At 36.4% G+C, this 14,059-nt stretch overlaps 1 protein-coding gene across 1 annotated transcript in view; it reads right to left on the bottom strand.

Moving 5' to 3' along the window:
- Positions 1-14,059, bottom strand: part of LOC122917954 (complement factor H-like) — a 170,314-nt gene that overhangs the window by 136,960 nt on the left and 19,295 nt on the right. Inside the window, exons 5-6 of the mRNA XM_044266119.1 lie at positions 6,194-6,375; positions 5,610-5,781 (exon numbers count right to left, since the gene is read on the bottom strand). Of these exons, the coding sequence (XP_044122054.1) occupies positions 5,610-5,781; positions 6,194-6,375 (354 nt within the window). The remainder of the gene's footprint in view (positions 1-5,609; positions 5,782-6,193; positions 6,376-14,059) is intronic.

The following is a 14,059-nucleotide window of genomic DNA, read 5'->3' as shown; positions in this document are numbered from 1 at the left end:
TGCCAGTACCATGCTGTCTTGGTGATCACAGCTTTGTAATAAAGCTTGAAATCAGGTAAGGTGATGCCGCCAGCTTTATTTTTGTTTTTCAACATTTCCTTAGCGATTCGGGGTCTCTTCTGATTCCATACAAATTTTAGGATTATTTGCTCCTGCTCTTTGAAGAATGCCGGTGGAATTTTGATCGGAATGGCAATAAAAGTATAGATTGCTCTAGGCAGTATAGACATTTTAACCATGTTTATTCTTCAGATCCAAGAGCATGGAATGGTCTTCCATCTTGTTGTGTCTTCTTCAATTTCTTTCATGAGTGTTCTGTAGTTCCTCAAGTACAGATCCTTTACCTCTTTAGTTAGGTTTATTCCCAGGTATCTTATGGTTCTTGGTGCTATAGTAAATGGAATCGATTCTCTAATTTCCCTTTCTGTATTTTCATTGTTAGTGTAAAAGAAAGCCACTGATTTCTGCTATTGACTTTGTATCCTGCCACGCTGCTGAATTGCTGTATGAGTTCTAGTAGTTTGGGGGTGGAGTCTTTTGGGTTTTCCATATAAACAATCATGTCATCTGCGAAGAGAGAGAGTTTGACTTCTTCATTACCAACTTGGATACCTTTTATTTCTCTCTGTTGTCTGATTGCTGTTGCTAGGACTTCAAATACTATGTTGAACAAGAGTGGTGAAAGTGGGCATCCTTGCCTTGTTCCTGATCTCAATGGGAAGGCTGCAAGCTTTTTCCCATTGAGGATGATATTTGCTGTGGGTCTTTCATAGATAGATTTGATGAGGTTCAGGAATGTTCCCTCTATCCCTATACTTTGAAGCGTTTTAATCAGGAACGGATGCTGGATTTTGTCAAATGCTTTTTCTGCATCAATTGAGAGGACCATGTGGTTCTTCTCTCTTCTCGTATTAATTTGTTGTATCACATTGATTGATTTGCAAATATTGAACCATCCTTGAGCCCAGGGATGAATCCCACCTGATCATGGTGGATAATCTTTTTAATGCGCTGTTGGATCCCGTTGGCTAGGATCTTGTTGAGAATCTTAGCATCCATATTCATCAGTGATATTGGTCTGAAATTCTCCTTTTTGGTAGGGTCCTTGCCTGGTTTGGGGATCTGGCTTCATAGAAAGAGTCTGGAAGTTTTCCTTCTGCTTCAATTTTTTGAAACAGCTTCAGGAGAATAGGTGTTATTTCTTCTTGGAAGGTTTGGTAGAATTCCCCAGGGAATCCATCAGGTCCTGGGCTCTTGTTTTTTGGGAGGTTTTTGATCACTGCTTCAATCTCGTTATTAGATATCAGTCTATTCAGGTTGTCGATTTCTTCCTGGTTCAATGTTTGTAGTTTATATTTTTCCAGGAATGCATCCATTTATTCTAGGTTGCTAAGCTTATTGGCATATAACTGAACGTAATAACTTCTGATGATTGTTTCTACTTCCTTGGTGTTAGTTGTGATCTCTCCCTTTTCATTCATAATTTTATGAATTTGGGCTTTCTCTCTTTTCTTTTGGATTAGTGTAGCCAGTGGCTTATCGATCTTATTGATTCTTTCAAAAAACCAGCTTCTAGTTTCATTGATACGTTCTACTGTATCTCTGGTTTCTCCCTCATTGATCTCAGCTCTAATCTTGATGATTTCCCTTCTTATGTGTGGAGTTGGTTTGATTTGTTGTTGATCCTCCAGTTCTTTAAGGTGTAGAGACAGCTGGTGTGTTCTGGATTTTTCAATTTTTTTGAGCAAGGCTTGGATGGCTATATATTTTCCCCTTAGGACCGCCTTTGCTGTATCCCATAGGTTTTGGACCGAAGTGTCTTCATTCTTTTTGGTTTCCATGAATTGTTTCAGTTTTTCTTTGATCTCCTGGTTGATCCAAGCATTCTTAAGCAAGGTGGTCTTTAGCTTCCAGGTGTTTGAGTTCCTTTGGAACTTTTCCTTGTGATTCAGCTCCAGTTTCAAAGCATTGTGATCTGAGAATATGCAGGGAATCATCTCCGTCTTTTGGTATCGGTTGAGTCCTGATTTGTGACCCAGTATGTGATCTATTCTGGAGAAGGTTCCGTGTGCACTTGAGAAGAATGAGTATTCTGCTGTTTTGGGGTGTAATGTTCTGTATATATCTATGAGGTCCATCTGGTCCAATGTGTCTTTCAATGCTCTTGTTTCTTTATTGATTTTCTGCTTCGATGATCTGTCTAATTCTGAAAGAGGCGTGTTAAGATCTCCTACGATTAGTGTATTCATATCAATATGACTCTTTATCTTGATTAACAGTTTTCTTAAGTAATTGGCTGCTCCCATATTGGGAGCATAGATATTTACAATTGTTAGATCATCTTGGTGGATAGTCCCTTTAAGGATTATGTAGTGTCCTTCTGTATCTCTGACTACAGTCTTTAGTTTGAAGTCTAATTTATCTGATATGAGAATCACTACCCCAGCCTTCTTTTGAGTCCCATTGGCATGAAAGATGCTTCTCCACCCCTTCACTTTCAGTCTGCGTGTATCTTTAGGTTCAAAATGGGTCTCTTGTAGACAGCATATGGATGGGTCCTGTTGTTTTATCCAATCTGCAACCCTGTGCCATTTTATGGGTGCATTTAGGCCATTCACATTGAGAGTGATTATTGATAGATACTTTTTTATTGACATCGAGTTACCTTTGAAGTCTTTCTTTCTGTAGACTGTCTCTATATTTCTGATCAATGCTATTCTTGGGATTTTTCCTCTTTTACAACTTATGTCTTTTGATTGGACCATTTAGTCCATTTTCATTCAAAGTCATTATTGATAGATATGTATCTATTGGCACGTTATTACCTGTTTTATGGTTGTTTCTGAAGATTTTCTCTGATTCTCTTTCATCTTTCTCTCCTTTTTGCTGGTTTTCTTTAGTGACATATTGCATTTATTTCCCTTTATTCTTTGTATATTATTAGTGGTTTATGATTTGTGGTTACCATCGGGTTTGTATATAACATCTGCATTTAGCAATCCATATTAAGTTGATGTTCATTTTTTAAAAATTTTTTAAAAGATTTTGTTTATTCATTTGACAGACAGAGATCTCATGTAGGAAGAGAGGCAGGCAGAGAGAGAAGAAGGGAAGCAGGCTCCCTGCTGAGCAGAGAGCCTGACGTGGGGCTTAATCCCCCGACCCTGAGATCATGACCAGAGCCAAAGGCAGAGGTCCTAACCCACTGAGCCACCCAGGTGCCCTGTTGATGGTCATTTTAGTTTGAACCCATTCTTACTCCTCTTTTCCCCAGATATATGGAGTCATATTTTACATCATTCTATTCTGTGAATTCCTTGACTGATTTTTTTTTACATAAATATACATGTTTACTGCTTTGTGTTTCATACATTTGTACTGTCACTATTTATCTCTTGCAGGGCTGGTTTAGTGGTCATGAACTCCATTAATTTTTAATTATCTGGGAAACTCTTTATTTTTCCTTCTGTTCTCAATAATAGACTTTCTGGATAGGATAGTTTTGGCTGCAGGTTTTTGCCATTCAGCACTTTGAATTTATCATGCCAGTCTCTTCTGATTTGGAAAATTGTGCTGAAAATCCCCTGGTAGCCTTATGTGTTTTCCCTTCTATGTTACTGTCTTTTTGTTTGTTTATTTTGTTTTGTTTTTGTCTTGCTGCTTTAAAAATTGTGTATATATCACTGTTTTGCCAATTTAATTATGATATTTGTTGGAATGTTCTGCATTTGTTGATTTGGGGATGTTCTCTACGCCTCATGGGTCTGGGGATCTGTTTCGTACCCCAGATTATGGAAGTTTTCTGCTATTATTTCTTCAAATGTATTTTCTGCCCCATTTTCCCTCTCTGTTTCTTCTGAGCCTCCTATAATATGAATGTTATTGTATTTGATGGAGTCATTGAGTTCCCTATGTCTTTTCTCATTTTGCACAATTCTTTTATCTCTCTTTTATTGACCTTGATTACTTTATGTTACTCGGTCTTCTAGGTCATTAATTCTTTCCTCTGCTTCTTCTAGTATGCTGTTCATTCCAAGCTGTTTCTCGTTTTGTTTACTGAGTCCTTGATCTCTGCTATGGTATTCTTTATCTCTGTGTTAAAGGTCTCACTTGGGTCTTTGACTTTTTTCACAAGTCCAGTGAGTTTTGTTACAATCATTACCTTAAATTATCTATCAGGCATATTGCTAATATATATTTTACTTACATCTCTGGCTGTGGTTTTGTATTTTCCTTTCATTTGGGGCAAATTTTTCTGTTTTCTCATTTTCTCTAAATTTCTGTGCATGCTTCTTTGTTCAGAAAATCAGCTACTTCTCCTAATCTTGAGTATAATGGACGTACACAGAAGAGGTTCTATAGTGCCCTGCAGTGTTGTGACCCCTGTGTCCCAGGGCCTGGCACTTCAGGGAGATCTCTAATGTGTGTTGTATGCACACTGCTGTTAATTCTTGACTGCTTTATCCTTCAGGCCAGCATCTATAGGGGCCCTCTTTGCCTGTGGTGGTCAGTATTTGGTCTCTGGCCTAACTATGGTGAGTTTTAACTAGGTGTCTGTGAAATGAGACCTCTTATCACCACTGCTGAAATCAAGGTTCCCTAAACTCCCAGGCTGGGAGATGTGGTGGCAGCAGGGGTTTGGGTTAATCTCCTGTGGGGGGAGGCTGGCTGCTCAGGGACTGAGACAAGCATGACTGGAAGTGTGTTTCCACTGGAGCACAGGGAGATGCGACTTGGTGCAAGCAAGTTAGATAGTGAGTGCTGGCCCTGTGCTGGTTCCCACAGGTGGCTCTCTGTTTATGCTGAAGGGTGGGTGTGGGAAATGGAACCTGCCAGTTCCTTTGTTCCCTAAGGGGTTTCTGGGGAAACTGCCTTTCTGCAATAAAATCGTAACTGTGTGCCCTGGGTGCTCTTCAGATTGCTCTTTCCAGCTGTATGTTCTCAGGCTTCGTGGTTGCCTTTTCTCCAAGTCCCAATGCTCTTTAAACTGTCCTAGAGCCAAGTACACTACCTTTAAAACACCAGTCTTTAAACCTCATTGGTTATAAGACTTATGAAATTTGGGCTCTCTCACTTTCCAAGACAATTGCCACAGTGATTCATTTTCCCATGTGCTCCCTGGTGTGCTAATCTTCCTCTATGACCATAGCTCTCTCCCCATCTCAGTGACCACAATCTATTCCTCTCAAACTGTGTCTCTCTACATCTTACTTCTTCAATGTGGTCTCTCCATGACCTTTAGTTGTCAAATTTGTTCTGCCAGTCTTCAGGTCAATTTCTAGGGTATTTAGGATGATCATATGATTATCTCAGTGTATTCATGGGATGAGGCATGCCTAGGTTCCTCCTACTCCACTGCCATCTTCTTCCCTCCACTCCTGGTGTCACTCTATTACTATAGGTTTCTTCTTTGTGTTTCATTTACTGTTTTCTTTTCTAATATCTATCAGTAGACATTTATTTTGGTGTATATGTACCAAGAAATTTGTATATCCATTCATACGCACTTGGAAAAAAATAAAGATAAGTATATGCATTGGCATGTACAGTTAATAAAAATGGGAGTTAGAAAACCGCAAATATATTGGGATCTCAGACCAAGTACTTACTGAGAGGAATGCATTCTGGAGGAGGGAACCAGCCATCCTCTGTACATGTCATTATAGTCTGCTCATTTTGAAGACTGTAACCAGAACTGCATTGAACTCTCACAGATCCATCTTGGAAATATTTTTGTCCAAACCTTGTATCACTTCCATTTTTCAAATAACTGAAAATACACTGTCCTAAAAATCATAAAAGTTATGAGCAAAAATTTTAAAAACCCATAAATTCATTGAAAATGGTAAGTTAAAAACTATTTGTACAAATTTTAAATTATAATGCACAAGTATCCAAAAATAACATGCAACTCAAGAAAAACTAAAGCTACTATCACAGGTGGAAAAAGAAAAAATTAATATTCAATATTATCTTCTGTTTTTATAATTAAAACATGTATGAATGATATGGGCATTTTTGAAAAGCACCTGTCTTTATTTGTAATATGATTTTTATGAAGAGCTCTTTATAAAAAAGAAAATTTATACAGGCCTTTTTCCTCCTAAAACTCATCAACTCATCTCTCGGCCTTCTTTTTGTCATCTTATATAATACTCACTTATGCGTTTCCCCCCCCCTTCGAAATATTCACAGATATGCAATTAGAAAAGGGTGTGCAAGTAATGTATCCCCAATTATGTTTTGAAGGAGTCACAAAATTGGTATCACAGAAATAGACAAAATATTCTCTTAACTTTGCTGGAAAGTATGCTCTATATCTATTTTCATTGTGTAAATGTCCATGTTTTATTTCTGGAAAATCACAGAACTTCACTTGCAATACAAACAAAAGAAACCAAAAAACAGTATAAATAATGTTTTACCCTAATAAAAAAATCAAATTAGAAATGGATTCTTTCATTGGTGAATTATATCCTATTATTAGCATAATTTTGCTCATGGCAACAGCATTTCTAGGACAAGAAAAGTTGCAAATTCAGATGTCAGGGATATGCGATGAAGTTATTACTAAGGAAGTTAAAATTATATCTTGTGGGTGATTGATATATAAACTTGAGACTCTTGAGGAATAAGACATACAGACCTATTTAATGAATTATCCTTGAGTATGTATATCCTAGCCCTGGTTAATTAAATGAGCATTTTTTGTTGAGAGATGAAAGTAATGATTTTATTGCTCAGGTCATCTATATATCTTCTTTTCCTTTCCTTTCTGTTCTCAACGGAAATCAGAGCCCTGCCTTTCTTCTCAAACCAACTCAATGTAGGGAGATAGTGGGATTTTTTTTTTGTAGATTAATTTTCATTAACTTATTTTTCTATTTATTGTAAATGGTGTAAGAAGTGGCTCAGTGGGTTAAAGCCTCTGCCTTCGGCTCGGGTCATGATCCCAGGGTCCTGGGATCGAGCCCCACATCGGGCTCTCTGCTCGGCAGGGAGCCTGCTTCCTCCTCTCTCTCTCTCTGCCTGCCTCTCTACCTACTTGTGATCTCTCTGTGTCAAATAAATAAATAAAATATTAAAAAAAAAATTACAGAGAAACACAAAAATTTTCTATTTGCCACTTTATACAGAAAAATAATGCCTGAAACCAGTCATTGAGGCAACTTTTACTCTTTTTATTTAATCAGAGAAATGAACTAAGAATATCTTAATATCTAAATAGTTAATTAAGGTTATGGTAAACATTTGATTGTTATTACTAATCTTAATTGGTGAATGAGATATTTTAAAATATATCATACATATGTCATAATATATATGACATATACCATAAATATACAGTATTTTAAAATGTCATACAGAGCATGTAATATTATATGTGGTATATATGACACATATATTACATATATATCATATATCATATATTATATATCATTTATATCATAAAATGTGACATATGTTATGGTATGTATATATGATGTATGTGAAATATTTAAAATATCATATTTACATAATGTCATATAAACCATATATAGAAGATGCTTTCAAATATGTCATATGTCATAGTATGTATATTTTAGGATAAAAATGAATATTTGATGCCATCATAGTTTGATTCCTTTTAAACACTAAAATGTCCAATTTTTATTGAGGCATGATATAATTGTATTTTATTGAGTTATTCTTATTTATTAAATATTTCTGACATATATGTTTAAGTTTTCTGTTGTTGATAACACATTTGTATATAAATTTTCTAGACAATTTTTCCCTTTTTGTGAATGATTTAGAGATAATCTAGTACTTTTAATATCAGGGTAATATTATTTTTTTCCATAAAATGATTTGATTGCAAATATTCTTGAGCAACACATGAACAAAATTTCCAACACACACACACAGACACAAATATCCATTACCTCCTTCATATACTTAATTTTGCTGATCCATTTTCTTTTTTGTTTGATTAGAGAAATTTTTCATAGTTTCTGAAGACTTGTTATTTGGATTATACATTTTGAATCCTTGCATAGACCAATGTTTTTCTTTAATAAAGATTTTTTAAAAGACTTTAGTATTTATTTGAGAGAGAGAACGAGAGTGTGAGCATAAGGGGGGTGGTGGATGGACAGAAAGAAAAGCAGACTCTCTGCTGAGCAGGAACCAGGGGTCATGACCTGAGCCAAAGGCAGAGGGTTAACTAACCGAGCCATCCAGGTGCCCCTTTAATAAGAATTTGTAAATAATGCCTTCTTTAGGTAGAGATCCTGGGCCTAAAGTCCATAGCTCTCATTGATAGAATTTCCCCCATGCTTTTTAAGCTTCCAATGTTGAGATTAAGATGGTCATTTACTCTTAATTCCTTTGAAGTAAACTTCTAGGGTTTTTTTTTTCCCTACTAATTTTTGAAGATTTAGATTATTTCCTCTCTACCCTTGAAATAATTTCATCGTGATACATCAAGGTGTGTGTCACTTAATAATTCTACCTTAGACAAGCTTCATTGAGTTTTTGGATTTGCAAGAACTGAGTCTTAAAGAATTCACTTAAATTAGCTGTGAAATTGTAAAGGAGAGATTTGAATCCTGGAGGTCTGATTTCAGAACATCTATGGTTATCTACTGATTACAGTGTTTCAAAGGATATCAATTTAAAAAAAAACAGCCTGATGAGATTTTTTTCTCTAAAGGTATACAAAGGAGATAAAATTATAAATATTATTATTATTATGACAAGCTTGAACCCCTTTACTATCTTCCTCTTTCATCTGGGCCCACTTAAATGTGTTTTTATACTCTAACAAAACCAACTCTGAAGCAAATATAATATTTCACATATAGTCTGATCAGTACTGAGATTGGTAAGACTTAGAACAGCCTCATTCTACCTCAGACTTCTATCAATGCAGGTTATGGTCTCATAGTATTGGTGGTTCTGTCATAGTTTTGACGCAAACTAATCCCAAAATTGATTAAAATATTCACTAATTTTTTTAAGTAAGCTCCACATCCAGCATGAGACCCAGTGTGGGATTTGAATTCATGACCCTGAGATCAAGTGCTGAGCTGAAATAATGAGTCAGACACTTATCCAACTTACGCCCCTTAGACATGCCAAATATTCACTAATTTTAAAACATTTCTAATCTGCCTATACTTGTACGGCTGATTCATTAACCTAAGTCCAGGATTTTGTAGTTAATTCTACTAAATGACATATTATGAGATTCAACCTAGCACATAAGATTCTTATTGAAGAGTGAATCTGTGCTAAAGCGGAGTCACTAACATTTTGCCAAGTAACTCCACTTGTGGCTTTGTACTGCTTCCCCTAAACCAATTAAGATAAATGATAACAGAAATGAGTAGCTATATATGTCTGATAACATCTGGAACCCCACTTTTAAGATTGTCACCTGACAGACAAACCCCCAAAACATCTATCTTTGGAAGCCAGCTTCTTGTTTGGCATATAGCTAGGGGTCTACTTAGGTGTTCTCTGGGGATTGAGGTAGTGGGGAACAATCTTTATAAATGAGGCCTGAGAAGCAGGTTCTAATTAAACTAAGAGCCAGCTGTAATCCTCTCCAGGGATTATAAGAGATCACATCTCTCTCTTTGCTGCACTCCAGAGTGCTGGTATTTCCTAGCAAGGAACTCATACACACATTTGGTGTCCAGTTTTTGCATCTGGTGCTCTGGTTTTTGTGACTGTTTCCCAGTAATTGGCCCTTGATTGCCTGCTCATGGTAGTCTGCAGTGTTCATATTCATGAATTCAAAAAGATGGTGGCCGAGAAAGAAACAGCTCTTAACTGGCTATTACTCCATTTCTCAGTCAAGGAGGAACAGACAGAAATGACCATCTCCCAGTCTCCCCCTGAAAGAGGTACATTTGCATATTTTAAGCATTGCTGCCTGAGAACCTGGCTTCTTATCTCCCTGAATGTAGGTGCTGACTGAGCTCTTCCCCTTTTGGGGCACTGGTCAGGTCGTGGCACACTCTGAAATACTGAGAGCCACTAAAAATAAAGTAGGGTGGTTGGACAATCACAGAGTTTAAGAGAGAACCAAAAGCCAGGGCAGGGCTAAACAATAATGGTCATATATTAAGTGAGGCTATTCCTTCAAGACTAGGAGAGGTGGCTGTTTTAACTAATGCATAGAAACCAACACAGAGAGTCAAGGAAAATGAAGAAACAGAGGAATATATTCAAAATGAAACAACAAGATAACACCTCAGAAAAAGCCTTTAACAAAGTGAAAATAAATGATTTACCAGATAAAGAGTTAAAAATAATGGCTATAAAATGCTCACTAAGCTTGGAAAAAGAATGGATAAACAGTGAGAATTTCAACAAAGAGATAGGAAATATGAGAAAGCATCAAACAGAAGTCACAGAGCTGATGAATACAATAATTTTACTGAAAAATACAGTAAAAAGTTTCAATATCAGACTAGAGGAAACAGAAGAAAGTATTAGTACATTTAAAGACAGGATAGTGGAACTCACCACCATACAAAAGATTAAAGATGCGGACTGATGGGACAACATTAGCAGACCAACACTCTCACTATAAGAGCCCCAGAAGAAAGAGAAAGGGGTAGAAAATGTATTTGAAGAAATAGGGACTGAATTTCCCTAACCTTGGGAAGGAAATAGGCATACAGATCCAAGAAACCTACAAAGTTGCAAGTAAGATGAACTCAAAGAAACCCACACTAATGTACATTACAGTTAAACTGTCAAAATTAAAGAGAGGGAGAGAATCTCCAGGGTGGTAAGAAAAAAAACAAGTTGCTATGTAGAGAGATTAAAATGTTTACAAGACAAGCAAAAGCTAAAGAAGTTAATCACCCCTAGACCAGCATTATTAGAACTGTTAAAGGAATTCTTTAAGCTGAGATAAAAGGGTGCTAATTATTAACAGGAAAACATATAAATGTATAAATCTCATTGGTAAAGGCAAATATATGGCAAAATTCAGAATAATCTAATATTGTAAGGGTTAATCACTTAAAAAGTTAGGAAGAAGGTTAAAGAGCCAAAAGAAGTAAAACAAGTATCATTATGATAACTTATTAGAGGATGTACAAAACATGTAAATTGTGACATCAGAAATATAAACATGGGAGAGTAAAATGCTAGAGCTTTAGAACACAATCAAAGTTAAGTTCTGTTCAAGTTAAAGTAGACTGCTATAAATATAAGTTGTTTATGTAAGTCTTGTGGTAACCACAAAAAGAAAACCTTTGGTAGATGTAGAAAAGTTAAGGACAAAGGAATCTAAGCATACTGCTACAGAAAATAATGAAATCATGAAGGAATAAAGCAAGAGAAGAAGAAGAAAGGGCCAGAGGAAATATAAAACAGTGGGAAAGTAAGTAAAAAGGGCAGTAAGTACACACGTATCAATAATTACTTTTACAAAGTAACAAGATACATACAGGAAGAACTGAAATAACATTCCCCGCCCACAATGAGGGTTTATAACCATCTTCCCATCTTATTCTTCTGTCAGTGTTTCTGTTTATTTGTTTTTGTTTTTGTACTACATAAATCTTATTCTTGGGGTTCATTTTGGCTGGGTTTTTCTCGTTTTTTCATGTCTTTTACTTTTTTAAGTCTTTTTGTTCATTTTTGTTTATGTACCTTATAAATCTCACGTTTGGGGCTCATTTTGGTTGTTTGTTTGTTTTCTTTTCCTTTATCTTTCCCTCTCTCTCTCTCTCTCTCTTTCTTTCTTTTCTTTTCTTTTTTTTTTTTTTTAATCTCTTTTTGGTGGCGACTTCTGATTGCTCCAAAACTTTCCAGGGTGCACCTTGACTGGATTGTGGTTGATATAGTCAGCTATACATCCCCTCATTCTCCTCTCACCCAACAGAGGAAAAATTCAGAGACTGTGATCTCTGCCACAGAACTATTGGATATGGATATAAACAATGTGTCTGAAAGGGAATTCAGGGCAACAATTATCCAGGCAATATCTAGGTTGGAGAAGACCATTCATGGCAACACAGAATTTTTACCAGCAGAAGTGAGGGCTGATCTGGCAGTACTAAAAAATTCTATCAATGAGATCCAATCTAATCTATATACTCTAACAGCTAGGGTAACCAAGGCAGAAGATTGAGTTAGATAAGAAGGATCAGGAGGAGGCCTGGAACAAATAGCTTAGAAATCTTGAAAACAGAATAGGGAAATAAATGACACTATGGAAACTTCCAATGTCAGAATTATTAGGAGCCCTGAGGGGGTTGGAGAAAGAGAGAAGACTAGAAAATATTGTTGAACAAATCCTGGATGAAAATTTCCCTAATCTGGGGAATGGAACAAGTGTTCATGTCCTAGAGGACACCCCCGAAGACCAATGAATCTAGAAAGACCTCCAGACACTTAATTGTGAAATTCACAAATCATAATTTCATACAGGAGGTCTTAAGGGCAGCTAGGGGGAAGAGATCCCTCACATACAGAAGAAGGACCATCAGAATAATGTCATACCTGTCCACAGAAACTTAGCAAGCCAGAAAGGGCTGGCAAGACTAATTTAGGGGACCAAATGAGAATAACATGCAGCCAAGAATACTTTATCCAGCAAGGCTGACATTCAAAATGGATGGAGAGATAAAGAGCTTCAAAGACCAGGATGGTTTAAAAGATTAAGTGACAACCAAGCCAGCACTACAAGAAATATTAAGGGGGGGTTCCTATAAAAGAAGAAAGAACACAAGAGTGACATAGAACAGAAATTTACAGAGACAATCTATAGAAACAAGGACTTCACAGGCTACATGATATCAATAAAAATTTATCTTTCAGTAATCAGGCTCAATGTGAATGGCATAAATGCTCCCATAAAATGCCACAGGTTTGCAGACTGGATAAAATGACAGGACCCATCCATATGCTGTCTACAAGAGACATATTTGGAATCCAAAGATATATCCAGACTAAAGTGAAGGGATGGAGAACAAAGTTTCATGCCAATGGGCCTCAAAAGAAAGCTGGGGTAGTGATTCTCATGTCAGATAAATTAAATTTTAAGCGAAAGACTGTGGTCAGAGATACAGAAGACACTACATCATTCTTAAAGTGTCTATCCACCAAGAAGATCTAACAATCGTAAATATTTATGCCTCCCACATGGGAGCAGTCAACTACATTAGCCAACTGTTAAACAAAATAGAGTCATATTGATATGATATTGTATGGGATCTTAACATGCCACTTTTGGCAACTACAGATTATCTAAGCAGAAAATCAATGAAGAAACAAGAGCTTTGAATGACACATTGGACCAGATAGACCTCATGGATAAATACAGAAGATTCCACCCTAAAACAACAGAATACTCATTCTTCTCGAGGGTGCATGGAACTATCTCCAGAATAGACCACATACTGGGTCAAAAATCAGGGCTCAACTGATACCAAAAGATTGAGATTATTCCCCGCATATTCTCAGACCACAATGCTTTGAAACTGGAACTCAATCACAAGAAAAAGTTTGGAAGGAATTCAAACACTTGGAAGCTAAAGATTATCCTGCTCAAGAATGTCTGGATCAACCAGGAAATCAAAGAAGAACTTAAACAGTTCATGGAAACCAATGAGAATGAAGACTCAGTGGTCCAAAACCTATGGAATATGGCAAAGGCGGTCTAAGGGGGAAATGCATCCAAGCCTCACTCAAAAAAAATTGTAAAATCCCAAATACACTACTCTCTCCACACCTTAAAGAACTGGAAAATCAACAACAAATTAAGCCAACCCAATGGACTAGAAGGGAAATAATTAAGATTAGAGCAGAGATCAATGAGTTAGAAACTAGAGATACAGTAAAACACACCAATGAAACTAGAACTTGTTTCTTTGAAAAAATTAACAAGATTGATAAACTAATCCAAAACAAAAGAAAAAGGGCCCAAATTAATAAGATTATGAATGAAAGGGGAGAGATCAGCACTAACACCAAGGAAATAGAAACAATCATCCGAAATGATTATCAACAGTTATATGCCAATAGGTTAAGCAACCTAGAAGAAATGGAT

This window comes from Neovison vison, chromosome 10 (assembly GCF_020171115.1).
Source record: "Neovison vison isolate M4711 chromosome 10, ASM_NN_V1, whole genome shotgun sequence".
NCBI lineage: Eukaryota > Metazoa > Chordata > Mammalia > Carnivora > Mustelidae > Neogale > Neogale vison.
Note: the sequence above shows the minus strand (reverse complement) of the source record. Positions and strands in the feature narration are given on the sequence as shown.